Raw genomic sequence first — 14,701 nt, forward strand, 5'->3', positions numbered from 1 at the left:
AACTCTGCACTCACATTCTCCGGATGATGCCATCATTGATATCATCAAGGATGTCACTTGATATGCCATTAGTGATGTCATTAAGGATGTCATTGACGGAGGGGGGGTTGGGGGCATCTTGTCACTAGGTGCAAGATGGCCACCACCTAGTGAGGCTCTGCTGGCTGGACGGGTCTATTAAGTACGCCTCTTCACAATAATGGTCATTGATGTGTGAGCATATCTATGTATATCAAAGCATGCTTTTAATATGAATTCCAGCGGTGGGGGCTGTAAAGACGAGCAGGCTGGGAGAGGCGATGTCAGAGGCTTCTGTGAGCTCCCAGCCTGTCGTTTCCAGTGGTGGGGGCTGCAGTGAAGAGCAGGCTGGGAGAGGCGATTTCAGAGGCCTCTGCGAGCCGGCATCTGCCTTAAATTACCAGGGGCCCACAAGCTTTGGCAGGGAGCCAGCATGCGCGCATTAGGCAAAACTCACTGCAGAATGGTGAACGCGCCCGACCATCTGGATTCCATTACCGCAGCACCCTGACAGCTCCTAATTGAAATTTATGGACTGCCGTGCGCATAACCGCACAGAAAATGCAGGAAGTGCTGAACGTGAATTATATATGGCCTATTGCGTTAAGGCTACTACAAACACGGCAACACGAGGACCAATTACCATGCAGATGGCAAAAATAACTACTGACAATCTCGCGCACTGAGGAATTTTTGCTACATTATTCTGAGCCCCTTAACAATACGGCTCGGAGCTCCGCCCCACTGCTGACGCAGTGGTGACGTAGGCTGAGCCCTAAAAAGCAAAAACAAGGAAAAATAAAAGCATTTCTACTTGTGTGTCATTCTAACGCCTACTCTTGCATGGAGTTAGTTTTTGTCGCTGGCACAATTTTACACCGCTTTGTAAATCTTGGGCAGCGTCGAAAAGCAATGGGTGTTGGGGTGTACTGCCACCAGAGCATCAAAAAAAGGGACACTCTGGTGGCGTTAGGGGCTTGTACATATGCCCCTCAGTTTTCTAAAGTCATTTTCCATACCTTTCAACTGCTCTTAATTTACATTTTTGTGAATTCAAAAAAGCAAGAGAGGCACTTCCCAAACAGAAATGCTTTAACCCCTTTGATGCTGATGACGAGCTCAGCTCGTCATCAGCCACGGGTGGCGTGTGCTGATGATGAGCTGAGCTCGTCATGTAAAGCGGGAGAATGAAAAAAGCCGCACAGCGCAAAAATCGCCGCAGCAGCGATGCGTTTAAACAGTTCTAGAGTATGTGTGCCTGATTTTTGTAATTTCATTCAGCTATTACCCTCAACAGTTTTGGTTTTGGTAAACGGAAACACATTTTTTTTAGCATACTTTATTAATGACCTTTATATCAAATTCGATGCAAGGACTATTACAGATAGACAGTCTTTTTATACTTACAATAGATACCACATATACGTTTCATGAATCTGCCCTACTATTTCCTTATTATTTAACAGGAAACGGAGAATAAATGGTATCAGAAGACAATGTGGGTAGCAAGTAATTGCAGTTATGGCAGATAACTGCGCGGTATAAAGTAGTTACATTTCTAGTTAACATGAATAACAGGTTCAACCATGTACCCACCCTCTCTAACACACCCTGTCCCCGCTCCTGGTCGGTCGGTTCCTTCATTGTCCATTGTAATCTGAAAGGGGATGCTAGCAGTGTAGTACTAGGGGAGTTCGCAGTGATCATGGGATATGCTGTATGGGTGTGCGTCCTGGAACCGGTGATGGATGGGTCGCGTATTGACTCTGCATGTTATGAAGTTGGGGTACCCCATGGGGGTAATAAGTCAAGTGATTCAAACTCATATAGCATAATCTCCCAGTCCATTGAAATGGGTTGTTTTCGAAGCCCCCTCTCTTCTTTCCGAAGGGCTGCACCTTCGGCATTTCACCATTGAATCATGTTGTCTTGCCAGCCGGATATCGCTGGGCATCTAGCGGATTTCCACCTCATGGTGAGGGCTCATATTGCTAATATGGGGGCTAAGTCAATAAACCTCAGTCGTACCTTCTGGACTTTCGAGCGTCTACGGAGGCCCATGAGGCAGGTCAGGACTTCATCCGATATAGGGATTTGTGTGACTTCGTTCAGGGATTGGCGAACCCCCCTACCAGTAGCCCCGGAGACGAGGCAGGACCACAGCATATGGAGGAAGTCCACCTCATCCCTTTACAGCGGGGGCAGCAATGTGAGGCGTAGGGGAACATGAGGTGAATCTGCTTGGGGGTGAGATACGACCTTTGAAGGACCATGGTCTGAATGAACTTTAGTTTGGCATTACGGGAAACTCTTTTGGGGTGTTCTACCATGCTCTGCCATGCTTTATCAGTGATTTCCGTGATAGAGTCCTCAGACCGTTGTCTTCTAAGTGAAGTAAGTGTGATCGCAGAGTGCGCCCTTACACCTGTGTATAGCCAATGGACCAGGTGTCCCCCAGTACCCATGTAGTATAAGAGATGTATCAGGTTGTGTTGTAAGGGCTCGCTGCGCTGTGGGGCCCATGTGTTTTTTATGTAGTGGGATACGGTAGCGTGTAATAAATATAGTCATGTCGGTGTGCCTGTAGTCTGTAGGAAAGAGTCGTGATCCAACAGGCATCCATCACCAAAGAATGCCCCGACTTCCTCCATTCCCGCCTCTATCCAATCCTGTATCCTGGTCTTCGTGAGTCTGCCATGTGGGGTGATGAAGCAGCAATGCCGAAATGCGCGTAGTCCACATATACCGCATTGCCCCCATCAACTCCACGTCTATCGTATTCATCTATGAAATTAATTTACTTATGTGATTTTTGTTACATGGATTATGTGAAATGCATGGACTTTTTATAAAGAAAACAAAGAACATTTGAAAATTCAACTCAATAACAAGTTGCATTGAAGAATAAAATGAAATATATTTTTTCAGATTTATTAGTTTATATTTAGTTTTAGTACTAGTGGTCACTGTCTACAGAGAGATCTAGATTTTGTGTTGTTTTTTGTTTATTGCCTGATGCAAACAAGCTATAGACCTTTATTTAATGCATTATTTCCCTATGTGTAGCTTGTTTATTAGATATATAGGGGTCCCCTGTTTTCAAATCAGTATGTTTGTGTTGCAGGACTGCCCTATGATCAATTATCCGTAATGTTTCTAGCGTCTCAGCATGTTCAATACGGGCAGTCTGTAACTCCTCTTTCTTGTCAAGGTCTGTCAACGCTTCCTGTTCCAATGTGGTCATCCATCGTTCGACTCTGAGCAATTGTTGCTGCGTTTCCTGTTGGGCCCCTACTAATTGTCCTATCGATGCTCGCCGTACCACTACCTTCAGTGTGTCCCATTCAATCAAGTTAGAAGAGGCCGTGTTCCAGTTTTCAGCTATATAAGAAGTGATAGTGTTGGAAAGGGCTGTTTGAAATGGAGCATCCTCTAGCAATTGCGGGTGTACCTTTTGGGCACTGGAGTGGGCACATTACCCCATAAACGGAAACACATAATTCAGTCTCTACAGTATGTCTTGTTTTATAAGAATAATTTCTTCTACTTTTTGTTTTCTATGAAATTGTATTTATGACTCATGAGTCTATATGTTTATACATCCATTATAATCAATATTTGCAAATTACTCTGAGCAATAGTGAAATTTAACTTGTTAATATAATATTTAATAATGTAAAAAAACAAAAAGATAAATAATATAACTTGATTTTTAGCCTAAAAATTGCTGGATGGGTTTAGCATCATGTAAAGATTAGAATATTCTATCAATTCCACATTCAAGAGTTATATGATCGTCCTCATTTTTTTAAGCAATTTTCGAAATGAGTATCTTTTTAAAAAAGGAAAATTGACTGATTACAGGCATTTGACACTGTTCATCTTTTTCATAAGTATTCCCGTTCTCCAAAAGCTTCTATACACTATACACAACTCTTAAGCCATAAAGGTGAAAGGAACAAATTTAAGATTGAATAGCAGTGGGGAAAAGATTTAGGGCCAGATTTAAAGTTTGGCAGACAGTTTTCTGTCCATCAGGGTGGTGAAGGACCCTATGTTCGCCAACCTGGTAGACTACCACCTTCCAAATGTTTAGATCACATCTGCCCTAGCCAAGACGTATGTACCTTGACAGGAACTGTTGTGACAGAAGTTCCTATCAAGGTATAAAATGTTCTATGGACAGCCGTCGAAACTAAACATTTATAAAGTTTTTTTTCAAAAACAAACACCCAAAATGGGAGTTTGTTACTGAAAAGCAAAAAACAAATGGCCCTCACAACCAAGGACTTTTTTCCTGGGTGTAGGGGATCATGATTTATTTGTTTCTGTCCCTCATTGCGAGGTTCTACCTGGTAGTGACAGAGAGGAAAAATGACATTATATTATCTACCCTATATATGGCAGGTGGTGTAATGCCCTTCTTCCAGCAGCCCCTGATCGGTCGGGCTGTTTGGAGAAAAGTGTCTGATGATGGAGCTAATGAAAGCACCCCAATTGAAAGGATGGGTCTTCCTGACCCTAAATTGGGCAGGCAGAGCAACAATTTGGTGGACACTGTATTCTGTTGCATTAGTGGCAGCACCCTGTTCGCCAAAATTTTAATATGGCTCTTAGACATTATATAGTCTATTTACACTTGGAACTCTATGTGGCCAAAAATACTTACTACATTTCAGACAGCAAGCTTAATGCAGACTCTATTTCTGTTGTGTAACAGACTGTTTTTGCTACCTTTTACATTGTATAAAGCTAAAGATTTGATAAGGAGTAGCTGTTGGTCTTGTAATTCAATAGATGTAGACTTACTGCACATGATGTATGAGTGTGCTTTAGGTCATCATTTTTGTCTTGAGGTTTCGAAGGTAGTTAATGATATTATGAATTCCAAGGTTACTTTCACAATGCAAAATTTCTCCATAGGAAGTTTAGTTTTGGGCTGAAGAAGAGCACAGTAGAAAAATATCTAGCAACAGCAGTCCAACAAATTACGTTTAAGTAGAAGGGTACTTCAAAAGTTTCATATAAGGCATGGTGGTATGCAATATGTTATAACCTTAAAATAGTTTAGTTAGTACCACATGTTCCAATATATCTTGTAAAGGATGTATTATATGGCCTCCTTTTGTATCAGGTCTATGCAGAGATTCTCCAGAACATGATAATATTTCTAAGGTTAATGATGGGGTATGTTTTGCCTCCTTGAATACTTACAGAATTGTTTTGATCAGGTATTTGCCTATTTCTTTAACAAGTATACATTTCCAATTATTCAAATATTATCTTATTATTTGTCGACATGTTTATGACCAATTCTTGGCCCTCTATATCATTTAGTTTTTTCTTAAAGCTGCATCTTTCTTCTTCTGTAGTTATACAATTCTTTTGTACATTATATGTAACTTGGGGCCTGATTTAGAGTCTGGCGGACAGGCTCCTCCATCGCAAATGTGACAGCAATCCCGTCTGCTATATTACAAGTGCGATAGGATATAATGCACTTGTAATACAGTAGAAGGGATATCCGTCACATTTGTGACGGAGCAACCCATCCGCCGAACCATAAATCAGGCCCTAAGTTGTTTATGTCTTTGAATTATAATATACATATTATCCAATTTTAAAATCACTTGCTGCATGGTTGGTGAAGGCCCTGAACCCGAGTTATAGGCCCGAGCCACAGGGAAAGGCCTTTAACAACCAGTATACCCTGAGGCAGAAGAACTATAGGGCTATTAGAGCATTTCACCCACCGAGTATAGAATGTTCTGAATTAAAAAGTGAAAAACATGAAGACAAACATTGGAATGTTGGGCTTATACCAGCCATTATAAGCCTGGAGCTACTTCATTGACTTCAATGGAGCTCCCAATATTCCAATGTTCTAATATTCTATACTTTTCTATCTATAAAGTGGTTGTATTGTTAGTAACCTTTAGTTTCTGTGCATTAGATTTCTTAAAAACACCTTTTTTAACACAATAGAATTCAGCTGAAGAGTACAGTTATACCATACGTGCATAGATAAACAAACGCCTCTAAAGTTTAGCATGCTGCATAGACTGTGCACAATGCATATATGAATCTGGAATGTTCCTAGTGTTGTTACATATTGAAGTGCTAGACTAACGCAGCAGCAACGACTGTGTGAATTGCCTGTTGAACAGAGTAGCTGGAGTATTTTTGATGGGTTTTATTGTGAACATTCTTTGCTTAAAATGGAGGCATTCAAGGGTACTTTTCTCTGAGTAGCTCCATTTATGCAGCACTCTAAGCTTCATAAGAGCTAATAGCAGCCAGTTAGCAGCACCAGTCGGTTTGCTTATTTTCCACGATTTACACTGCAATGTCTGCATTCCAACAAACTATCTCCTTGGAAAAAAAATGTTTTACATACATCTCGTACTTTTTCAGTAATGCGTTATGGCATAATTTTGAGCTACTAATCAATAAATACTAACTCTAATACCCATTCTAATGAAACTCAATTGAAGAATTTCAGAATTACAAACTGGCCAAGCCTTGAATTGATCCTGTGACCTGCAAATCACATTAGATAGTAGCAGCAAGCAGTTGCTCAGGGAGATGCCCATATTGTGGGATAATTTAAACCATATCAGTAAATATGGGTGCAAAAGCACCTCACTTAATGATCAGATGTTTTGCCATGAAAACAGTCAAAGCTGGACTTTAAAGGTACACCTTATGGCACTGACCAATCAATCAATCAATTATTTGTATAGAGCGGCTAATTACCCCGTGGGGTATCCAGGCACTGTGTTGCAGGTATCAGTGGAAGAGCCAGGTCTTGAGTTCCTTCCTAAAGTGGTTCATTGAGGGAGAAGTGCAGAGGTGGAGGGTGTTCCAGACTTTGGTGGTGAAGTCGGAGAATGAGCGCTCTCCAGAGCGGCTGCAGGGGATGCATTGTGTCTGAGTGAGGACTAGGTGTGCGGACCGGAGGTTTCTAGAGATTTGGTGAAAGATCAGGTGGTGTTTCATGTAGTCTGGCCCTAGGTTGTGGAGGGCTTTGTATGTGTGGGTCAGGACCTTATACACCTATAGCTTATATAATTGCCATATAGGCCAGTCCCGAGGTATCCGTTCATGAAGCAACTTCGCACATTGGTGACACGGCCCAGTGCTTACACAGTGGGACGCATTTTCAGGGACAGTGTAAATGGGCAACCTCAGCCCGCCCCCACAGACTCAGCTATTTTCAGCCACTGTAGTTCTGTGGTCACACAATGTGACACTTTTTGATTGTCTGTGGCACTGCACTGGTGCTGTAGGCCACTGGGTCTGATGGCAGTGGGCTGACCCCAGTGAAAAATGTTTATTTGGGCCAGGCTGGATGGGGAACCAATAAGGCAAGTGCCTAGTCAACAGTAACCCAACTGACGCCCCTGAGCATACTGACAAACTCAGAGAAGGAGGTCAAGGGTTTCATTCATGGTGGACAATGTAAGGATTTCAGTATCTTTAGACAAGGCTGTATCTATATGGCCAAGAAAGGGGATGGAGTTTTTGTGTCAGGACTCAGACACTTCACGCTGATGAGTAACGCCCTGCAAGATTGGCAGGTCCATTATGCAATATTAAGTCAATTACATTGGAGAATACGAATACCAAGAAAAGAGCTAAACAACTAGACGTACCCTACGTTGATAATTATTTCCTACAAATCAAACAAGTCCCTTTGTTTGAGTGTGAAGCAAATATTAGTAAAGCCTCGTTCTGCATCATAGACTGGAATTCGTAACACCTCTGCCTGGTGGGTTGCATCTTGCGGAGGTCCTAGCACTAACTGAGCCGCTGTATTCATGGAGGCCTCACAGACAATTAGACATCAGAAAGTGAACACGTATGGACAGTGAAACAAAGACTGGGTCATATAAGCCACCTCATAATAGGAGACTCAAGAATGACTTAATTTATCTTAATTTATAATATCTGATCCCACACATCTGCATGCATACTGGATGTCTGACTATCATTGAGTTGTGAACTCAGGTAGGTCAGTGAAGCCAACCACCAGGACCGTTCCAATAGACAGAAAAGATACTGAAATGTGGGAGCACCTCTACCTTAGGAAAGTATCCCAGGTGTAGAACTCCTCCCTGCTTGGACATCATTAGTGCAAGCCCTGGCCTAATGGCTAGGGTGGTCGACCTCGAATCTGAAGAACCAGGTTTGAGCCTCTGCAATGACGCTGAACATCCTGTGATTCTGGGCAAATCACTTAATCTCCCCGTGCCGAACAAAAATTAATGTGTGTCTTCATGTAATGCAACTGGTGCTATGTAAAGTGCTCTGATACCCGATACCGGGTCAAGTTAGAGCTATATAAAACTGCGTTAAAAATAAAAATTGGCTAGATTGCTGCCAATCGCCTGCAAGATAATGGGGATATAAGGCCCTTTGAGAAGGATCTTGAGTTGTTTTACCAGTCGTTAAGTGAGGAAGATATGATACCTTGTGCCTTATCAGAGTAATTAGGTCTAGGAGGTCTCTATTACTGCCACCATCTCTCTCACATCGCAGCTATGTTTCCAAGCCTGTACCCTGGGAGGAGATACCTCTCGTATTGACTCTAGTCCACATCTCAAAAAGATGAAATTCAAGAAATGCCTGATTATCCTGACTGCTGGTGTACCCTTACACACTCTGACCACTGCAAATTCTTTGCAGACCTTCCGCAAGATACCAAGATTAAGACCTTCTATGCTGACTGGGAGAACTTGTAGATGGCCACCTACCTAGGACCACACCCATGGCATGTGGCCAGGATCCCCTCATCATGCCACACCATCCTCAAGGCTGACCAATCCAGTCCTAGCACGAAGGTGTGGCCGAGACTTTTGTTTAGAAAGCGTGCCTTCTACACATTTGTTAAATTAAGTGCTAATAATATTCATATTAGTAACAACTTTTGCTTAGATGTCTTAGACTAAGGTAATTATAATGAAAGATGGCCAGCAAGGGGTTTTATTGTTTTCTAATTTCTCAGCACTGTTAGGACCTGTTTTGGAACAATCAGAGTACCTAAACCTGAGATTAATCAGTGGCTGTCCTATGTTATTAAATTATAAAGGGAGTTCCACAGAATAAGAACAAAAGATGTTACCACACTAACATCATTTATACAATAAATGATCAATAAAATACAAGAAACCAGGATTTTGTGTTGTCTGAAAATTATTATTTAAATTCAAGGCAAAAAAATATATTTAAGTACAAAAGGATGAGAATTCATGTGGGGTAGGGTACATACATGGATATAACTTGGATATTCAAGGTATTGGTTATTTCTCCTTTGACATATCCAAATATTGAGTCCAGACTGCTTAAGCACAATAGTTCATTGATTTCAACTTAAAATCAGAAGAAAATCAAAGGATGACATGAAACAAAAAGTGCAGAATTGGACTAAACAAGTCGACGTTTCTGTCTTTTTTGAAGTTTTCTTAAGACCATCATCAGGACAGAACTAGTAATATATACAATTGATGACCCTTTTAAATTCAAAAGTACGTCAGTGAAATTCAAGACGGCAACAGCACCTTCAATTGTAGCGTAGGAATAGGGCAAAGAGATAAATCATTTGTGCCCAGAGTTCACTCGTATTAAATACAGGAGTGCAGTCTACAATTTCTGACGGAATGTCCAAGTTAAATCAATTTCCAATCACTTGAATGTTTTTTCAATTTCGCGCCAAGGAACGTCAAACGAGTCCGGCAAGGATTGTTCCAAAACAGGTCCTAACAGTGCTGAGAAATTAGAAAACAATAAAACCCCTTGCTGGCCATCTTTCATTATAATAAACTTTGCCCGAGCCCGCAAGGGTATATTGGGTTGCTCACCTTCTTATCCAGTATTAGACTAAGGTAAGCAAACTATTCTTACAATAATGCTACATAACAGCATAACAAGTGGGCTACACAACCACAAAGATTAGAATATTTAAAGGCCAGGTTGCGAGTTGGGCAATACAGGGACCACGCGAATACCAAGTCTGAAATTACCCGCTCAGGAAAGTACTCCTGCCCCAGTACCATGCAATTATCGGTTGTGAGCTCCCACTCCACAAAGCTCATAATAGGGACTTATATGTAACACTAAGCTATTACTTTTAATGTAATTCACTTTCTGATTGCAATGATGCAGTTATTTAGCCCTGATATGATTCTAAGTCCATCATTACGAGGGGCCAGTTAACTGTTATGTGTGCGGCAAATCCTGCTACTGCACATATAGCAAATCTGCGTTTTGTCATAAAATGGCCAGTATTTACTGAAACATGTGGATTTTTGTGCGATTACCACCAAATTCCTTAATCCTCAAATATTCATAGTTGGGTGATATTGATTGCACCCGATACATTTTGACCCAGTTGAGTCTAAATTTATCAGGTGAGAAACATATTATACCAGTTATTGGTTCACTCATAATGAGGGCCTAAGTAGCTTCTTATAAGATAGCAAATTAGCATTATTACTAAACCAATGGGTAGGCTGTAACAGTAGCTGTATGAAACGAACTTTTACTAAATGTTAGATCATAAAATCAGAAACAAATACCCTAATCCATTAGCTGAAACAGTAGATGACAGGCACATTTGCAAACAATGCAAGAAATTAGGGGAATCCCACAGGATCCTGGTTCCAGTTGCTATTTCCTAGCTGTATCTGGAATCCTTTCGACCTAGTGAAATACTTATAACTTATACTGGTATCATTTTCCGACACCGGGACACAGTTCAGCAGCACCCACATGATGTCTACTTTCTATTCAGAGCAGCAATCTGCAGGTGGCCAAGGGGCTTTCTTGTTTTTGCTTTCAGCTGGGCCCAAAAACAAAGGCCTGGTTTAAGGAACCATCAACCCTTTTGTTTTTCAATTATCATGGTGGCTGGTGGCAATCTGGAGCCTAACACTAGATGCCAGTGAAATGGAAGGAAACAAAGGCACACAGGTAGTTACTTCAAAGGTTATTTAGAGAAACTATGATTTGGAGGCAGGTTTTTGATGTGCTTGCACTGTAATATTGCCAGATGTGGCTGTGTGCATGAGTAAATACACCAATAATTATTCAAATGGCACTCGCTAATTTATTTTTAATTCTTTAATAGCGCCACGCATCTCACAGTAGTGTGTCAGAGCACTTTACATTACAAACGGGGTAATATTAAATCAAACACATGTGTAAGTTAATGTACTAAAGTGCAAAGAAGGGTATAAGGTGTAGGAGTCACATATCATCCATACTTGTAGACATTTCTTTGTTAAGAGGGTCTGGTTGAGAGATACACAAAGTCAGGATTTAAACACAGTAATTTGGGTTGTCTTTACTGACAAGAATGTATTGCTACCCAAAGGAACCTTTCTTTGCAAACTTAAGTTAACAATAGCTTTAATAAAAGGATCTAACTCCATGACTCACAGGTTGCATGCAGCTCCTTGACGCCAGTTCATATCTCTCTGTGCTATATTATAAGGACTACAACTTAAGAACTGGAAGGAAGAAAATACATCTCTATGTCAAAAGCAGAAATCTTCTTACCTATGTACATAATATACAAATCAAAGATCTGAATGTTCCAGGTGTGCTTTACAGTTTCACATTTATCCTCTGTGATCTTTTGTGTCAAACTGCGATTAGACAAAACACAGATTTCTCGAAAAAAACTATCGGAGTTATATTCCCTTTATAATTATCCATTGAAATTTGCTGGGCACACAAAGATCTCTGCACCATATGCCATAAACAACATAATGTAGCCTCTTTTGACCAATTAACTAAGCTGAACAGATATACTGTCACATTTGTCTTTGCTGCCAATTTCTTTGAGGCAGCTAGTTTTTGTATGTTTTTAAATGAATTGGCTGTCAGACTCGCTTTTCATGACTCCACCCCTCGTGACTCCGGTCTTTATCTTCGCCACACCTTAACCTCCAATGTATGGGTTCCCAGAGTAACGCTATTCCAGTTCCAGCACTGTTTGCAACTTACCTAGGTGTAGAAATTTCGGGTGAATCTTGTGCTGGAGTTGGGATGTTTGTGCTAAAGCTAGCACGAACGGGAGAGCGAGGAGCCCCTTTACATACATCGCGTACAGCTTACTGACCTAGCGGGACGATGCACGCGCCAATATTTATACGGCAGCGTAGGCCATGTTTTTTGACATCGCACGAGGCAGGGACATAACGCCACCACCATCTATTTATTGTTGTTGTCGCCCAGATAAATACAGTGGAACAATGCTATTGGTCCCAGCGCCCGGTGTCTGGATGCTTCTGTCTGTGCTAATCACGCGTGTTATGCGTCAACAGTTTCATCAGCAGTTTTTTTACGCTGAGAGCATCAGCGGCAACACGTCGCGCTTACGGATCTCAGGAGCGAAAACTCAAGACCCCCTAACTCCTCTTCCCTAAGTTTTGATTTTGTTCAGTGGTAAAATACAATATTTGTATTGAATGGTACGTATTTACACAAATGTGACGCTAGATGGCGGCGTATCCCTTTGTATACCAGAAATGTAAACGCTTCCGTATTTATGAACCTCAGAGACGCTTGAACTCAATTTGTGCCTGTTAGAGTGATCACACCAAAGAATTATTGGGAGAGGCGGGCCCCCAGGTTGTAGCTTGACTCCAAGAGCAAAAGGAAGAGCCGAGCCGTCAAAAAATTGTCACGTGAATTCTGCAGTAATATAATATGTAACTCGGAACAGCTACACAATATAAGCTGCGTCTTGTAAAAAGAGACCATGCTTCTTAACATGAAAACAAATATTTTAGAGCATCTCTGAGTTTTATTTGTTGTCTAAAGAAAAACTATCCCGTAGTTAATAGTACTTTGCGTGCTGGGATGAACAATCCAGTGCCTTAGCTAAAGTCAAAACTACAAGTTGTTGGTAATAGCCTTTTTATATCGGACTGGGTCTATCTAACAAGTTAACACATTTAAGGAAACAGGTGAGATTGTCCTATTGATAAGGTCTGAGTAGGCCCCAAATGCCTCACCCTTGCGTCATCAAACACGAAAGCAGGACAGGGTGTTTACATGCCACCCTGTGAAGTCATATTTAATGCTTCGAGGATTCTGTTCACAGCAAGCTGAGGTGACAGGGTGGGAGGCAGGAGAGAAACACAGCATGAACTTGGGTTCCCCTAGGCGCCCTGCTGAGAGACCATCAAATGTACACAATACCATTCCAGGTTACGCCTACACATCCAAGCATTGGGTAAACACAATAAAGAAGGGTGTGTTTCAGATTCCTAGAATGTGTCATTGAACCAGACTAGAAGACTGCTCATCAGTGATTACCTCCAGTATGAAGCCACAATTTCTTCGCTATTGATAACCCCTGTTTCAAGCGAGTAACCATGAAAACTAAAATATTCCCGAAATTGCAAACTCCGTAGAAAAGGTATCTTCAAACTTCCATCTCTCCATTCATCCATCCTTCCATCCACCCATCCTATCGCCTTCCATCCATACTGTGATCCATTCTTCCTTTCACTCCTCTTTCTGTTCACCTTCCCTTCACATTTCCACAGAATTTACTGTGAGTGAAACTCAGGTGGTGAGACGCGCTCACAGTAAAAGCACAAAACTTGGTAGTGCAAAAGCAAAATATCCAGGGGATTAAATGGGCAGGACTCATTTTGTACATAAATGCCTCCAGCTGAAACTAGAAGAAGAAGCTAGCCAGTTCCTATGGCTACTCTTTCCTCATCATCGGCAACCACATACACCATTCACCAGTTGCCTACCATCACAGATATCCTAAACTGGCCTTCCTAAACCACCTATCTAACTCAATCATTAGGACACATCACCCTGGAGGGAACTTAGTCTGCCTGGTTTTAAGTCGGGTACAACCAGGACACTAAGGTCTGGATGTATTAATATTTCACTCCATACAGCACGGCAAGGGAACTTTCTGTGCTGTGCTGAGTGAATAGGAGAGAGCAGAACTGAGCCATATTTACAAAGAGATATCACAGTTCTGGTCGTACCTAGCACTAGAGCACTTCATGGCCTCCAAGGAGCCACGTTGGAGACCAACTAGGGAGCCTAAAGATCCTTGGGTGAACTTTGTAGGTCACCCTGCAGTTATACACAGCTGCCTTCCACCTCACTAAGCCAATAAACTGCTCCACCTGCTGAGCCGTGCCTGGGTAGCCAGGACGACCAAGGGCACTCAGTGCCCTGCAGCCCAAGTCTAGTGTACCTAAAATCTACCAGATAGGAGTCTGCTAGGGCAGACCCCTCTCTATCCAGTCCTTCCGGAAAATCAGACTGGCAATCCCCAATGGAAGTGTCTAGTACTAACCCAGGCTGATGCTCAGGGTCTCCTCCCCTGGAAAAGGCACCACTTTTCGACCAGATTGCGCCACTGCAGGCTCCATCCACTTACTACACCACCTCAGCTGAGGGCCACACGTACCACTTGAACCAATGTCTAGAAAGCCAGGACTTCTCCAGGGGCCCCAGGGCCTCCAACCCCAAAACCTGGTACACATACAGTGCACCACACAGGAATCTCCCAAAACAGAGGCCTCTGCAGCAATCCCTAACTGAAGCAGTCTCCTTCCCTCAGACTGATGCTCAGGGCCCCCTCCATCTGCATCAGGCACCACCCAGCCACCTTGTTGGATCACTGCACATTCACCTGCCT

At 42.1% G+C, this 14,701-nt stretch overlaps 1 protein-coding gene across 1 annotated transcript in view; it reads right to left on the reverse strand.

Annotated features, from left to right (window-relative positions):
* Nucleotides 1–12,128, reverse strand: part of LOC147711117 (elastase-1-like) — an 86,935-nt gene extending 74,807 nt beyond the window's left edge. The window contains exon 1 of the mRNA XM_086920111.1: nt 12,028–12,128. Coding sequence (XP_086776237.1) covers nt 12,028–12,124 — 97 coding nt within the window. The 5' untranslated portion in view covers nt 12,125–12,128. The remainder of the gene's footprint in view (nt 1–12,027) is intronic.
* Between the last annotated feature and the right edge of the window lie 2,573 nt (nt 12,129–14,701).

Source organism: Lissotriton vulgaris, chromosome 5 (genome assembly GCF_964263255.1).
Source record: "Lissotriton vulgaris chromosome 5, aLisVul1.2, whole genome shotgun sequence".
Taxonomy (NCBI): Eukaryota; Metazoa; Chordata; class Amphibia; order Caudata; family Salamandridae; genus Lissotriton; species Lissotriton vulgaris.